A 16,822-nucleotide genomic window follows, 5' to 3' on the forward strand; every position below is an offset into this window, starting at 1 on the left:
GAGGGGAAAGGGGGGGTGGGGAGAGGGATATGAGGAGAGGAAGAGGGGAAAGGGGGTGGGGAGAGGGATATGAGGAGAGAACTGGGGGGGTTGGAACTGGGGGGGAGGAGAGGGAAGAGGGGGAAAGGGGGAAGAGGGGGGAGAGGGATATGAGGAGAGGAAGAGGGGAAAGGGGGTGGGGAGAGGGATATGAGGAGTGGAAGAGGGGAAAGGGGTGGGGAGAGGGATATGAGGGGGGAACTGGGGAGGAGAGGGGAGAGGGGTATGAGGAGAGGAAGAGGGGAAAGGGGGTGGGGAGAGGGATATGAGGAGTGGGTTGGAACTGGGGAGGAGAGGAAGAGGGGAAAGGGGTGGGGGGGGTGAGGGGGAGAGGGGGGGGGAGAGGGGAGGAGGAAGAGGGGAAAGGGGGTGGGGAGAGGGATATGAGGAGTGGGTTGGAACTGGGGAGGAGGGGAAGAGGGGAAAGGGGGTGGGGAGAGGGATATGAGGAGAGGAAGAGGGGAGGGGGTGGGGAGAGGGGAGTGGGGGTGAGGAGAGGGGGGGGGAGAGGGGTGAGGAGAGGGGAAAGGGGGTGGGGAGAGGGATATGAGGAGTGGGTTGGAACTGGGGAGGAGAGGAAGAGGGGAAAGGGGGTGGGGAGAGGGATATGAGGAGAGGAAGAGGGGAAAGGGGGTGGGGAGGGGAGAGGAGTTGGAAGAGGGGAAAGGGGGTGGGGAGAGGGATGGGAGAGGGATGAGGAAGAGGGGAAAGGGGGTGGGGAGAGGGATATGAGGAGAGGAAGAGGGGAAAGGGGGAAAGGGGGGGAGAGGGATATGAGGAGGGGGAGGGGGGGGTGGGGAGAGGGATGGGAAGAGGGGAAAGGGGGTGGGGAGAGGGATATGAGGAGAGGAAGAGGGGAAAGAGGGTGGGGAGAGGGAGGGGAAAGGGGGTGGGGAGAGGGATATGAGGAGAGGAAGAGGGGAAAGGGGGTGGGGAGAGGGATATGAGGAGAGGAAGAGGGGAAAGGGGGTGGGGAGAGGGATATGATGAGTGGGTTGGAACTGGGGAGGGAAGAAGAGGGGAAAGGGGGTGGGGAGAGGGATAGGGACTGGGGAGAGGGGAAGAGGGGAAAGGGGGTGGGGAGAGGGATATGAGGGGAGAGGAAGAGGGGTGGGGAAAGGGGTGGGGAGAGGGATATGAGGGAGGAAGAGGGGAAAGGGGGTGGGGAGAGGGATATGAGGAGAGGAGAGAAGAGGGGAAAGGGGGTGGGGAGAGGGATAGGAGTGGGGACTGGGGAGGAAGGAAGGGGAAAGGGGGTGGGGAGAGGGATATGAGGAGAGGAAGAGGGGAAAGGGGGTGGGGGAAAGGGGGTGGGGAGGAGAGGGGGGGGGGTGGGGAGAGGGAGGGGAAAGGGGGGGGTGGGGGAGAGGGATATGAGGGAGGAAGAGGGGAAAGGGGGTGGGGAGAGGGATATGAGGAGAGGAAAGGGGAAAGGGGGTGGGGAGAGGGATATGAGGAGGGTTGGAACTGGGGAGGGGGGAAGAGGGGAGAGGGGGTGGGGAGAGGGGATGAGGAGAGGAAGAGGGGAAAGGGGGTGGGGGAGAGGGATATGAGGAGGAAGAGGGGAAAGGGGGTGGGGAGAGGGATATGAGGAGTGGGTTGGAACTGGGGAGGGAGAGGAAGAGGGGGAAGGGGGTGGGGAGAGGGAAGAGGGGAAAGGGGGGGGGAGAGATGGGAGTGGGTTGGAACTGGGGAGGAGAGGAAGAGGGGAAAGGGGGTGGGGAGAGGGATATGAGGAGAGGAAGAGGGGAAAGGGGGTGGGGAGAGGGATATGAGGAGTGGGTTGGAACTGGGGAGGAGAGGAAGAGGGGAAAGGGGGTGGGGAGAGGGATATGAGGAGAGGAAGAGGGGAAAGGGGTGGGGGAGGGATATGGGGAGTGGGTTGGAGGAGAGGAAGAGGGGAAAGGGGGTGGGGAGAGGGATATGAGGAGTGGGTTGGAACTGGGGAGGAGAGGAAGAGGGGGGATGGTAAAGGAAGGGAGAGAACTAAGTGAGGTGAAGTTTGAAGATGGGGAAAAGGGGAGGCCATTAGCCTGTTTTCAATGGGGTTGGATTACTGTACATGTACTGTCTATCAGCCCTCTCTGAACTAACCTTCTCTCCCAGGATGGCCTTCTACCTGGACAGCGTGATGAGCTGCACTAGAACCCTGCTGAGGGCCATCTCTGGCTGGGTCCCCCGTCACCTGATAGGGGCCGTGCTGGTGTCCCTGCCCGCTGTGTCCGTCTTCTCACACGTCACCTGTGACATGCACCTCTCCATACAGGTGAGTGTATTCTGTTCATTTTCCCTGGTCATTTCCTCCAGCGTTTGCTAATGCTAACGATGGTTCCTTCCTGTGTCTATCTGTGTCTCCCAGTTCACCATGCTCACCTGCTGTGCAGTGATCATTGCCATCATCCAGTACTGTAACTTCTGCCAGCTGAGCTGCTGGATGCGCTCGGCCATGGCCACGGTGGTGGGACTGGTGCTGTTCGCCCTGCTCTTCAGCCCGCCCTGCAGGTCAGACAACTTATAATGGATTCTATGTTTTAACACATTTATGGCCCTTTTTTGTTGGTCAGAAAGGACCTTAAAGGGGCATCTGCAGTTCAAACAATAACAACACGACACCCTGTCACTGTTTTGGTAAACAACTGAGGAACGGAGCTGGAGAAATGTAACCACCCTCAAATTGCTATATTACCCATTTAATCCACTACCAATGCACTCACTGAAGTTCAATAGGATACTGTATACAATATTACCACAATGTCATAATTTAGTATGACTTTTCCTTTGTGCTGACACTGTGTGTAATTGAATTTGTCGTGGACTCGATTAATCTCATCCGACCGTGTCTCGTGTTTTTGTCTCCTCTGTCTTCCAGTTCTGCCAACAGTATGTTATTTTGGTGAGTAGAATGAAGTTATCCATACAGCTAAGATTATAAATATATCTCTCACTCCACCTTTCCTTAACTCCTTCCCTCTCTCTTTTTCTCCATCTCTCCTTCCTTCCTTCTCTCCCTCCCTGCCTACATTTCTCTCCATCTCCATCTGCCTACCTCATTCTCCAACTCTCCATCCCTCCCTTCTCTCCTTGTTTCTCCACCCTCTCTCTTTCCCCTTCTCTCTCCATCTCTCCCTCCCTTTCTCTCTCCTCCAGGTCTGGCGACGCCACCAACAACAGTAACCGCAGCAGTGTTGTACATGGTCAGCCTGAGCCCACCGCTGACCCCGTGCCCCGCCTCCAGGACCTGCTGGGCCCCGAGGTGGGAGTGGCCTTCTTCCTGCTCCTCCTGCTCGTCTGGTTCCTCAACCGCGAGTTTGAGGTCAGCTACCGCCTCCATTACCACGGCAACGTGGAGGCCGACCAGCACCGCATCAAGATCCAGAACATGAGGGACCAAGCCGATTGGTTGCTTCGGAACATCATCCCCATCCACGTGGCAGAGCAGCTCAAAGTGACTCAGAGTTACTCCAAAAACCATGGTAATGTTGGCGTGATTTTTGCCAGTATCGTTAACTTTAGCGAGTTCTACGAGGAGAGTTACGAGGGTGGCAAGGAGTGCTACCGCGTGCTCAACGAGCTCATCGGTGACTTCGACGAACTGCTTCGCGAGCCGCCCTTCAACAACATCGAGAAGATCAAGACCATTGGTGCCACATACATGGCGGCGGCTGGGCTGAACGCGCAGCAGTGCGCCGAGACGCCGCACCCTCACGGCCACCTGCGGGCGCTGTTTGACTTCGCACTGGAGATGATGCGCGTGGTGGACGACTTCAACAAGAACATGCTGGGCTTCAAGTTCAAGTTGCGCATCGGTTTCAACCACGGTCCTTTGACTGCAGGGGTGATCGGCACCACTAAGCTGCTCTACGACATCTGGGGCGACACTGTGAACATCGCCAGTCGCATGGACACTACGGGCGTGGAGTGCCGCGTGCAGGTGAGCGAGGAGAGCTACTGCGCCCTCAGTGCCATGGACTACAACTTCGACTACCGCGGCACAGTCAACGTCAAGGGCAAAGGTCAAATGAAGACCTTTCTGTTCCCCAAGAGTGCGGACAGCGGCACCCCCGTGCCTCAGTACCTGCTCTCCGTCTCGCCAGAGATCCGGGTGCAGGTGGACGGGAGTATCGGGCGCTCGCCAACGGATGAGCTCTCTAATATGGTGCCTAGCTCCATCTCTGGTGTACCCAGTACCACCAGTCCCTCGCTCAGCTCTGGGGTGTCCACGGGTCTGCTGCGGCCTGAGAGGGGGGTGGTGGAGGCTGGAGATAGGCCAGACAGTCGGCAACAATACTACTGTAGCCCTACTACTACAGAGACCATCGCAGCCAGACGCTCCTCATCATCATCCCACGTTGGTCTAGCCTCCCTGCCTATCACTAGTCAAGCTGGAGCTACTTTGAAAGTCAAACAATCAAATCTGTCCATCACTAATAAAGATGAAACTCCTTCAACCAGCGTCCAACAACCAAATCTGCCCGCCACTAGTCTAGCTGGAGCTCATTTGACAGTCCAACAACCAAATCTACCCATCAATTATAAAGGTGAAACTCCTTCAACCAACATCCAACAACAAAACTAGTCAAATTTGACAGTCCAACAACCAAATCAATCAATAATAAAGGTGAAACTCCTTCAACCAACGTCCAACAACCAACAAATCCACCCATCAATTATAAAGGTGAAACTCCTTCAACCAACGTCCAACAACCAAATCTGCCCACCACTAGTCTAGCTGGAGCTCCTACAACAAACGTCCTCCAACAACCACATCTGCCCACCACTAGTCTAGCTGGAGCTCCTACAACAAACGTCCTCCAACAACCAAATCTGCCCACCACTAGTCTAGCTGGAGCTCCTACAACAAACGTCCTCCAACAACCACATCTGCCCACCACTCGTCTAGCTGGAGCTCCTACAACAAACATCCTCCAACAACCACATCTGCCCACCACTAGTCTAGCTGGAGCTCCTACAACAAACGTCCTCCAACAACCACATCTGCCCACCACTCGTCTAGCTGGAGCTCCTACAACAAACGTCCTCCAACAACCACATCTGCCCACCACTAGTCTAGCTGGAGCTCCTACAACAAACGTCCTCCAACAACCAAAACCTGTGGCGCCTGCCTCCCTCCAGTCTCTCTCCCCTCAGAATGCCACAGCAACTGAGTCACGGAAGGAGGTGGAAAAAGAGAAAGAGGAGCAGGACGATGATGACATTATTGGCGAGCTAACGAAACTCTAAGACTGTTATGTTTGCGATAGTTTTTTGCATTAGCCTTCAGCCCTTTAAGCACGGCCTTTCTTGCATTCCTGCCAGTTGAAGCTTATTATGGAACAGTCATATGTGACGAGAAGGCATACAGGAGGTAGCACCTAAATGGCAGACTGTAAGAAACCAGTTTCTGGCTCCTCTGTTGTCAATTCTTCTCCAGGTTCGTGCTCATTAGGACACACCTTTGTTAATCTTTTTGCAACTGTATGCGAAAATGAGCATTTCTTATTGAACAAGTTCAGATACTACGTCTGTTTTCTTCCCGTTCATGCCCACTGAACACGACCGATGTATCTGGTGGGCACAGTAAGAGTGAATAAGAAGATAGGGAAAGTACGATGGGCGCTATTACTGAACTTATGTTGCTATAGAAACCCAGCCTTCTATGATCTACTTGATTCTCACTAACATCTTTAGTCTTTTTTTGTTGTTGTATGTTTTTGGCTTTTTTTTCTCTCCTTTGTTTTTTAATGTCTTGATTAAGTGCCTTTAGCACAAAATAATGTGTAGAACAAGCTGGTCTGGACGAGGAACGAAGAAGAAGCATAAAGGGAAAAGAGCACTGGGAAAGACTTCTACACTACCAAACTGTGAACCTTATGTACATTTTAAGGCAAAAGCTTGGTTTCTGTCAGTTTGTTATAGTTGTCTTTGGTCTGTGTAGCTATCAAATTGCTTGTATTACTGTAGTTAAGAAGTTTACAAGAATCGGAGCAATAAGAAATGCCACAGTGAAGAGTGAATGATGGGTTACAAAGGGAAGCAAGATGGAGTCGTCTTTTCACAGTGAATCACTATAAATTGTCTAAGAAAAGCACAGGCCTCGCACAACGCTCTCAGACAAGCCCACAACAATATCTCGAACATCAGTCGGAAGGCTTGACTCTGTGCGCTACACTACAGTAATAACTGCCATCCACGGCCTCATGCGGAGAGGTGGCTGTAAGTTATCATTCTGCAACTGATGAAACCGTGGGAAGAAGGTGGGGAGTGTGATTAAGACATAATGAAATCCCTCTGGCTGATGTGGTATCTTTTCTCCTGGCCTTGGTTAAAAGTAAGGACCTCTGTCTTACTAGCCTCAAGCCGTCAACTAGACCTTGGTAATAGTAATTAGGGTTGAATCCTAACTCCCACTTAAGTCTGTTTTAAGTCGAAGTCTCCCATTGACATCAATGCATGACTAAGTGGAAATGTTTAAGTTAGGACTTGACCCTAACTCTTTAACATATCACTAATTAGCTTCATCTGCACATTAGCTCTGCAAGTCTATAAAGCTAACTTTTAGCACCACAGGTGGGTTCATGTGCCATAACCTCTTCCTAGTATTTTACAGGAATGCAATCTGCTGTTAGGCTACCGTTGTTGAGGTTTGAAGTGCACCCTCTCGGTAGGCCTCCTAATAGGTAGTTTCTATTGAACGTGCTGGTTTGCTTACAATACAGTTAACAATCTGCTAAAATTGTTACATGTGTGTCATGTACATATCATGTGGAATAGGCAAGAGCACAAACAGATCTGGGACCAGGCTAATCTTGAGTAGTCTCTTGTGACAGACCTGAGTTAAGATGTTGAGTGATCCAGTTTAACGGAATGGTAGATTGGTATATTGACCTTCAAATAGGACTTGATCTGCCATCGCCACGCCCCCTCCTGTTACTCTCCCGTCAGGCTATTTAGAAGTACATGCAAGGGGGAATGCACCCGATTCCTCTTGTTACAGCATTCCTGACAAATTAGATCCTGGATAATAAGGGATGTTTCTAACATGTGTCATGTAAACAACATATACAAATAAACATGTAAAGTGTGCATGTTCAGTGCTACATATTTTCCTATTTGTTTTGTGTGTTTGTTTTGTTGTAGTTGAGATCTTGTTGTTTTCTTTTTATATATATACATGTACTGTATGCATTGTTTTATCAGAACCTTTCTTGAGATAATTGAGTATGGTGAACTGTACAGTGCATATCCTCCAACTGCAAGTCGAATCATCCCTGTCACTTTCTCTCTGTTTTAGTGAAAGGGCTTGGGTGCTCGGGGGAAATAACAAAACAAGTAATGGTACTACTAGGTTTCCATCCAATTGGCGACATATTTTCATGCGAATATTCTAAAATCTACATAAAGAAAATCTGCGTATTTTTCCACCAGTGGTGTGCTTCCACCAAACGGACTTGTTGAGGATAAAAATCAGTGCATGATGACAAAGTGCACACAAAATATACGTTTTCACTTAAGTTTTCACGCACCAAATAAAAATCTAAAGTTCAGTGTGTTTCCATTGCATTTTCAACTCTACCAATAGTTTTGTTATAAAAAAAACTGTTGGGTAAAATAGCAAATTTGCCTTCTCTGGTCTTGGTACATGCGCTCTAACCAACAGCTCACAGATACAGTGCGGATAGGCTCGTCTACATAATGAGATTATTATGGATAACAGCGAGAAAATGTGTATTTTTCAAATGGCAATCAAGTGTCGATCAACATGTCACCAGAATCAGACCCTGGAGATTTATTGGAAAGGAGCATCAAGATCACTGTGCACTTTCACCACCCTGTGAAGTTCTTCATAAGTTAGGCCTATTTCATCTGTAGCCTAATAAACTGCTTATCATCGCGTGACTCAAGGTTTACTTCGATATGATTATTATATGAATATTTACCTTTAAAGGCGTTTCCACTGCCATTTCTCGCATAATTAATAAAAAAAATGACCAACACAGAAAGATCCCACCCTGTCGAACAAACAAATGATCTTTTGGCATTTATAAAATTGTACCGAAACTTCCTGTTTCCATCACAGATGTCGTGATTTAAAAAAATATATACGTATGACCTTACTCACATAAAAACTGGGGATGGAAACGTCTTAAATTATTTGTGACCTCAGACATACTTTGAAACCTCAAAGGTACAATATCAAAGCGTTCTGAATTAGGAGTAGAACTTGGGAAGTAAATGTTCATAGTAAAAGACTCCAAAGCAACATGTTTTAGTTTAGTAAAGATGGAGATACTCAGGATATCCCAGCAATCATTTGGGTTTTAAGTGCATCTTTCAACTTTCAGCACTTAAGTTTCTCTTTTGTAGTGCCATAATGGTTTTACTACAGGTTCCTTGTGTGTACTGCAAGAGTTTGCTAGTAGTGCCTTTTCAGTCATAGGAAAATCCTCTCTAAATCAACTCTGTTATCATTTAATTAAGATTGACACGTTTTGTTTCTCAAACTTCCTTGAACTTTTTTTTTGTTGCTTTTTGACATGTGTACATATTTTTCTCATCCAAGTTCTTTAAAATGTTTATATGAATTTGACATGTGCCTTTTCTACTTCATAATCTGCTGAGCAATTGTTTCCAACATTTAGTATCACTGATATGAGTATGAAACTCAATATTGCAGTTCATTGTCACTTTTTGGTACACAGCTGCCACTTATTTGTTCTGATGTGGATTTAAAAACAGGGAATAACAAAAATGTAGTTTTGCTTTGTTTGACTGGATATTGTTGTACTGTGTAGAATTGCTTGAATGGGGTTAGGCCCATTTTAAGTGCATTAATCTACAAACGGGATTGTTTTCAGATTGTCAAATGTATTCTTGCCGATTATGAGCATGCAACCCTTGTTGTAACCTACCCAAATCACATTGACTACAATAAAGGGACATATTGGAAACAGTCAGTTTAAATCATAGACATCACACAGTGTTATGTTGCTAAATGTCCCAAGGAAGGGGAATCTGCATAATTGAGGTCTGGACATATGAAAGGAAGATAAAACCCAGATATTAGCTACAGCTTATCTTATTGCTTTTGAGAAACTCTGCTTATCAACCTATGGATTCCTGGTGTTTTATCGTGTTGATGCTGGATAAGTAGCGTTCTTTGGAAAGCGAAGGGAAATATATAGTTGAATTTAAGGCTAACTCTTATAGAGTTGTTGGAGCTCAAATCTTGAGCCCAATTCAGTCCGGACCGTACTGTGATGATGGCTCTATTTTCATTTCACACTGCAACTGTGGTGAATGTGTTACTGAACCAGCACACTTCAGCTCGGTTGGGCTCAGTAGTGTGAAAAAGGAATTGTGTTCCCTACTTCAAAAAAAGCTTAGTTTTTTTTTGTACTAACTTGCCTTCCTGCAAAAAGGACTTCATGAATTGACAATGGGATTGAAACGTTGTGAACTAACAGAATGGCACATTGGGACTAGTTTTGATGCCAAATTGAGATGTCATTGATTTGATGTATGTTTGGCCTTATTTCCCCCTCTTTAATTTGCCCGGTCTTGTCGTGCACATTGATGCCGGGTTGTTTCTATACTCACTAGTACGATATGTATGCGGTATGTATACATTTTGCACAAAGCACTCACTCTGTATGTACATATGCATTTGATATGTTGTATTATTTATACCGGTGCCATTGTTAAAGGGTTGAGGAATACATGGAAGGTTAGAACACTGTTACAATTACGTCCAAATGTCATGTTTGCCTGCATGTATAGTATGTGTGTGTACCTACACTGTATGAATGTCTGTGTACCTGTATGATTGTGGGAGAGGGATGCTCTAACTTACCCCAGTAGGCCTAGGATTGTGTGCTGCCGGAACTTGTCCATTTCTTTCCACCTCAGTATGTCAAAGTCAATTTACATTTGAGTAATTTAGCAGACACTCTGATCCCGAGCATACATTTTTTTCCATACTGGTCCCCCATGGGAATCGAACACACAACTTGCCATTGCAAGCACCATGCTCTACCAACTGAGCCACATGGGACACTGACAGGGACCTATAAGGACATTTTCCTGCCACCACTACTTCTATATAGGCCTAGGCGACAGATCTCTCCATCCTAAGGGATCCCATGGTATTCCCCCATGAGTAGCCTGGTCGGTCTCAGATTGGTTTGTGCTGTTGGCAGCTCCTATGGTCAATGTAACAGCAAACAATGACCGTAGGAGTTGACGAGACATTGCAAACAGATCTGGGACCAGGCTACATCAGACACCCTGCAAGGTAAAATCACACTGCTAGATTTCTGTTCATGTTTTCAGACCCTGTTTCATATAAGCCTACTTATAGTTGTGGCTGGTAGATCTTTGGCCTCCCTCCCACTGTATTTTATATAGCCTATAGCACGCTGCATTTTTGGAGGGGTCTGCAAATGAAGGTAAAAAAAAAAAGAAGAATAAAGTTTTTTTTCCCTCTGAGATTTGTTTGGATGGTTCTGTTTGCATTGCTTGATATTTACCCATTATTACAACTTTTGATGATGCATTTACAATTGACATGTAAACTTCTGTTGCTTGGCTCCTTAAATTGATACAAATGTAGTTGACTAGACGGATGGACAAGGGTGAAGTGCCCCAAAATGGTCTTATGAGGGTTGGTGACTTGGTGACGCATAATACACAATGTATATGGGGGGCTGCACAATAACTGCTCACTTGTACATTGTTCTGTAACACTTTAGGTTAGAAAGTGCTTTGACAGCTACTTAATTTTTTGGGTTATTCCACCCCTAGAGGCTTGTTGATGTACGTCCACATGACGCACGGCAGGGCATAGGTTTGCGTAGGGCGTGATTGCACAGCCCCTCCCCCCCACAGTCGAGCTAGAAAGAAAAAACTTTTTGTATCGGAGGAATCAACAGCCGCCATCTTGACGCGGCTCAGAATCAGGATTTTGGGAGAGCATTATTTTTTAGACCGAAACGAGCCATTTAGACCGTGCTCAAACGGCTTTATTCTGCAGAAAATCGAAGTCTTTATTCCTTCGGAGAGAATTGTTGAGAAAAAACGAGGATTGGATCAGTTTTTGTCGTCTAGAGAGCCCCTCGTATATTTGATTTCCCCTTCAGAGAGCGCCGCTTCTCCGTATCTCCGTTCCGAGACGATGCATTTATCGAGAGACAGTATCGAGAAAAATACATCGTCGCATACAAAATATTTTTGGAAATTTCTTGTCTTTATTGGAGGTGAAAATTGAATTTAAGGCTGTTCATTTGGACCGGGAAAAGGCACTTATTTAAAGATGCCCATCTAGGGATTTATGGAGAAAGGGACTTGAATCCACACTATATACTTTTTTTTGCTACTATTTTAATTTATTTTTCGTGAACCGAAATATTTTTGGGCCATAATTATTAACGATAATTATGTGGGTGTTGGGTGTTGGATTATCATGGGGTGATTGTCAGCGGCGAAGCGTGGCGCTGTTGCCTTTATTTTGAAACATTCTACTCGGCTGACTAGTGCAAGCATTTTTCTATCTTGCCAGCTAGTTGGTTAAATACCCCCATACGTGGGGTGTGAGTAAGAAAGAAGATTGTTGCCATAAAAAAATCTATCTGGAAGGAGTCGAATTTAGTTTTGCATCATTATTTAGTGATCATTCTTACCGATCAGAATGGCGGAGAATTTGCTGGACGTCGGACCTCCCATCGCAAAGCGACCGAAACTCAATTCACCTGCGCTTTCAGCGTCAGATGGTCCAGGTAAGCACCAAGTAGGGCCTATTTGGTCGTCAGTCTATTGATTAAAAAAATTATGCTGACAGTGCATGATTTATTTTAGTGATAATGAAAACTACTTTTTATGTTTTGTCTGGTGTTGACTGCGTTCGCTCGTGCACAATGTTCCTCACTTGGAACTTTCATATGTCAGCTCTCGAGCTTTGCAGTCTAGTTGCTCGTGGTATTAAATTGTCACACCCGACTGTCACTGAATCTACAGTCACCCGTCTCTAGTAGCCAATCCCCCGCTGCTATCTTCTCGACTTGCCCATATGCCTTGGTAGTAAAGTCAGTCTACTGGCGGTGTTGGTATTGCACCATGTGCTGATGTGTCTGTCGCTCCTTCTCCGTTTACTAGCTACGCCTCTAAAAACTTGTCACCCCTATGTTCCGGATAATGTAATTGTGGTGGAGTGAGTTGGAGCAGCGGTCCGAACGCAGACGAGGATTGTGATATAGCCGCCGCGTCTGTTCAAAAGAAAAGTGCAACCTGTTGAATTTGGTTAATTTCAACACTGATAGACACTTGTTAACCTACCGGTATAGGACTATTGTATGAGCACAGACAACAGAAGTGTCAACATGAACTTGAAGGTAAGTTATAGAAATGCTCATACAGAGTGAAACTGATAGCAATTTCGACGCTGCCCTTGAATAGGGGCCCTGCAGTGAAGTTTATGGACAGGTCTCCTGTGCTCATAAACCTAGCCTCCCAGACAATAACAATAGTCTACCACAGCGCTGCCTTGGTTGGTTTTTATCAGAGAGAACATTAAGCCTAAACCTAACCTCGAGGTCTACCACCACACTGTACCCACCCAAACACTCAGGATGGTGCACCCCCCTATCCACATTGATGGGACCGCAGTGGACAAGGCGGAAAGCTTCATGTTCCTTGGTGTACACATCACTGACAAACTGAAATGGACTACCCACACAGACAGTGTGGTGAAGAAGGCGCAACCGAGCCTCTTCAACCTCATCGGGCTGAAGAAATTTGGCTTGGCACCTAAAAGCCTCAACTTTTACAGATGCACAATTGGGAGCATTCTGTTGGGCTACATCACCGCCTGGTACAGCATCTGCACCGCCCGCATCGCAAGGCTCTCCAGAAGGTGGTGCGGTCTGCATAACACATCACCGGGGGCAAACTACCTGCCCTCCAGGACACCTACAGCACCCGATGTCACAGGAAGGCCAAAAAGATCACCAAGGACAACGACCACCCGAGCCACTGCCTGTTCACCCCGCTATCATCTAGAAGCCGAGGTCCGTACAGGTGCATCAAAGCTGTTTTTCAGTGTCCCGGTCCCAGCTATCTCAAGGCCATCATACTGCTGAACAGCAATCACTAGCACATTAGAGGCTGCTGCCTATAGACATAGACCAGAAATTACTGGCCACTTTAATAAATGGAACACTGGTGACTTTGTTTACCTATCTGGCATTACTTATCTCTTATGTATATACTCTATTCTATACTATTCTACTGTATTTTAGTCCATGCCGCTCTGACATTGCTCATCCATATGTACAGTGCCTTGCCAAAGTATTCGGCCCCCTTGAACTTTGCGACCTTTTGCCACATTTCAGGCTTCAAACATAAAGATATAAAACTGTATTTTTTTGTGAAGAATCAACAAGTGGGACGCAATCATGAAGTGGAACGCCCAATTTTTCAGTTTTTGATTTGTTAAAGTTTGAAATATCCAATAAATGTCGTTCCACTTCATGATTGTGTCCCACTTGTTGTTGATTCTTCACAAAAAAATACAGTTTTATATCTTTATGTTTGAAGCCTGAAATGTGGCAAAAGGTCGCAAAGTTCAAGGGGGCCGAATACTTTCGCAAGGCACTGTATATATTCTTAATTCCATTCCTTACTTAGATTTGTCTATTGGAAAAATGTTGATAAATTGTTAGATATTTCTTATTAGATGTTAGTGCACTCTCGGAGCTCGAAGCGCAAGCATTTCGCTACACCCGCAATAACGTGTATGTGACCAATACAATTTGATGTGATTTGAACCTGCACAACTTCCCCTGGCTCCTGGCCTCATATCGCTAGCCGCAGCCAGCCAACATATCGTTTAACATGGGTATTTAACAACCAGTCATATTTTATGCTTAACATTCTATGACGTCGTTGTGGCAGCTGCACCACTCCCTGCCTCCACACACAAGAGCTAAGTGATTAATGCTTTTTAATGTCGGGTTCGGTTCAATTATTTAAATTTAAAAACTTTTTTTGGTTTCCATTATTTCTTTGACTATGCATTATGTGGGTTATATGCTGTAATACAAAATAAAACAACTAGGGCAGTCCCTGTCAAAATCTTAGTTGACAATAGTCACCTGTTCTTTCGACAAATCGATTGAAATGATAAAACATCCTATGTGTTTGAATCATATCCATGATATGTACTGAGCTTGTCTTATGATTTAAGCGCACTGTTTGATGAAATAATTAAGACACAAGAATGACGAGAGGGACTCCGACCGCAATTGATTTGATTCTGCCAGGCCGGGCTCAGGCTTGCGGCTCTGTGTTAAAAAAAAATGACAGCAAGTGACTGTGTGACCAGTACCGGTTGTTTCTCTCCTCCCTGCTGCAGCGACCACCATAGAACATCAGCAGTGTTTATTGGGCTGTCCGTGTTGCAGAAGCTGCAACATAATTACAGTGATTTCTTACTGAAAAGTCCTGTTTCCGAAATAAATGTGACTAGTTGAAAATACTGGAGATGAAGAAAAATTAGGTAAGGGGCAAGCACTGTGCATATTGTGTGTGCCAAACAGGTGCTGTTAGATGACAAAATCATTGTTCCAAATTGTCAAAAAAATAACACAAAATAAATTATAAGCGTACCAGAGAGTCTGTAACGTTTAGCTTTTTTGGAAAGCCTTAAGTTCAGCAAAGACAAAACCGTCGCATTCATTCGTGAATGCAATTTCCAAAATGAAAGTTTTTTTTTTTAGCGTTTATGCAAATTATTCAATGTTTGATATATTTTATTTTAAAACTAAAATGCTTGATTGCATTTCAAATCATGAATGACTTGTACGAATTAATGATTGATGCAGTTGCCTATAAGTATTGATATGTATACCTAAGTTATGGTATAAGACTAAACAGGATGCGCTCTAACATGCTGACCACACCACTCGTGTCGCGTGAGATGCTAAATTAATGTACACATACATGTTATTCAATCATTGCACCCACACTGCTCGTGCTCCTCAGCGAGCATATGCATGGCCAGACACTAAAATAGAAGTAGGTTCTATTTGTGAAGCTCAATGCGCTGCAAGTCCGGCCTCTCAAATCTCCTTATTGGTTTTTGTAAGCATATACCCACGTGCCATCTCCTCATTGGTTTATAGAAGCGTATACCTACGTGGGTGGGTGAATGATGAACTGACATCCACACTCCAGTCGGTTCTAGGAATGCCCGGTAAAGTTGGTTGCCAACCGCCATATAAAGTCCAAAGAAGGAAAAAGAAGCCTGTAGGAAGGAGTAGAGAACTGTAAACCAAATTTGTTTTTCTCGTCATCTGTGGATTCATTGTCGGAGTAGAGGACCTTGTGCATTTCAGGTAAAAAAACAACCCAATGTTTATATCCCTGGACAAATTAGATAACAACAGCAAGCTAGCTAGCTAAATTGCCATAAATGTTCAATGCTTTTCGAGCTGTCCACAAATTAATATAATTGGTTCAGTTAGTTTTATGTTTTAACCTGCGTGTCCTGTTATCTTCTGGTCTGGGTGAACAAAATCAATGCGTGTGCGATGGGGCGCATCCTGTTTGGTCAGAATGTTAGGCCTATAGCTCAATGGTGGTTATACAAGGCTGCTGTACTAAGCCTACTAATGATAATGCCATTATTTATTATAATGATTATTATCATTATGGAGAGGGTTAACTTTTTTGACAATTTGGAACATTGTAAAAAATACCAGCGAGGCTGTTCTTAACTTAAGAAAGCAAAAATAAAGGCTTTATTACAGCAAATCAAATATTAAAAACAGCCACATTTGTGAAATTGTTATCTGACATGTTGCGGTTGCATCAGGCTTGATGCTCCCAGAATTAGTAGGCTATTTAACAAACACTCAAACAGGCAAAAAAAGCCGGATCTGATTTATTTTTTATATATATTTATAAACAAGGCACAATTAGGCTATTTATAGGCCTATTTATATATGTGTGTGTGTGTGTAAAAAATAAATGTAAAAAAAAAAATAATCTTTTATCGTGGTATCCAATTGGTAGTAGTTAGTCTTGTCGCTGCAACTCCCATACGGACTCGGGAGAGGCGAAGGTCGAAAGCCGTGCGTCCTCCGAAACCCAACCAAGCCGCACTGCTTCTTGACGCAATGCCCATCCAACCCAGAAGCCAGCCGCACCAATGTGTCGGAAGAATCACAGTACACCTGGCGACCTGGTCAGCATGCACTGCGCCCGGCCCACCACAGGAGTTGCTAGAGCGCGATGAGACAAGGATATCCCTACCGGCCAAACCCTCTCTAACCCGGACGAAGCTGTGCCAATTGTGCATCGCCCCCCGGTCATGGCTGGCTGCGACAGAGCCTGGACTCAAACCCAGAATCTCTGGTGGGACAGCTAGCACTGCGATGCAGTGCCTTAGACCACTGCGCCACCCGGGAGGCCCTCATTATAGGCCTATTTTAAGTTGGTTTCTGCTCCTCACTTTTCTTAGACAAGGCAAGACCTGTTTTCTCATCTCCAATATGCTGTTTAACTTTGCTATTATGCACATAGCAACATGGTCTTGGTGACTGTGCCAATTCGGCAGCACGCTGATGTGTTTCAGAACCGCGGACAGCGATTATTATACTTCCAACGTGGGAGAGAGCGCAATAATGTTGCACTACTGTTCTGACCTAATATAATCGTATACCATTTCAGTAGCACATGTCTTGAAATGGACTGTGCCATCCCCACGGCCTCCACAATGGATCAGTCCAGT

The 16,822-nt window shown here is 45.8% G+C and overlaps 1 protein-coding gene and 1 pseudogene across 1 annotated transcript; both read left to right on the forward strand.

The window, feature by feature from the left end:
• Positions 1–2,036: 2,036 nt before the first annotated feature.
• On the forward strand, positions 2,037–4,615 carry LOC135530116 (adenylate cyclase type 9-like). Its single transcript, XM_064958503.1, has 4 exons — positions 2,037–2,305; positions 2,399–2,541; positions 2,909–2,932; positions 3,187–4,615. The coding sequence occupies exons 1-4, from the start codon at positions 2,102–2,104 to the stop codon at positions 4,613–4,615; spliced, it is 1,800 nt and encodes a 599-aa protein (XP_064814575.1). The 5' UTR covers positions 2,037–2,101.
• A 6,343-nt stretch (positions 4,616–10,958) lies between these two features.
• The window catches only part of LOC135530117 (histone lysine acetyltransferase CREBBP-like), a 72,026-nt pseudogene continuing 66,162 nt past the window's right edge, over positions 10,959–16,822 (forward strand).

The sequence above is a fragment of the Oncorhynchus masou genome, unplaced genomic scaffold (genome assembly GCF_036934945.1).
Source record: "Oncorhynchus masou masou isolate Uvic2021 unplaced genomic scaffold, UVic_Omas_1.1 unplaced_scaffold_1264, whole genome shotgun sequence".
Classification (NCBI taxonomy): domain Eukaryota; kingdom Metazoa; phylum Chordata; class Actinopteri; order Salmoniformes; family Salmonidae; genus Oncorhynchus; species Oncorhynchus masou.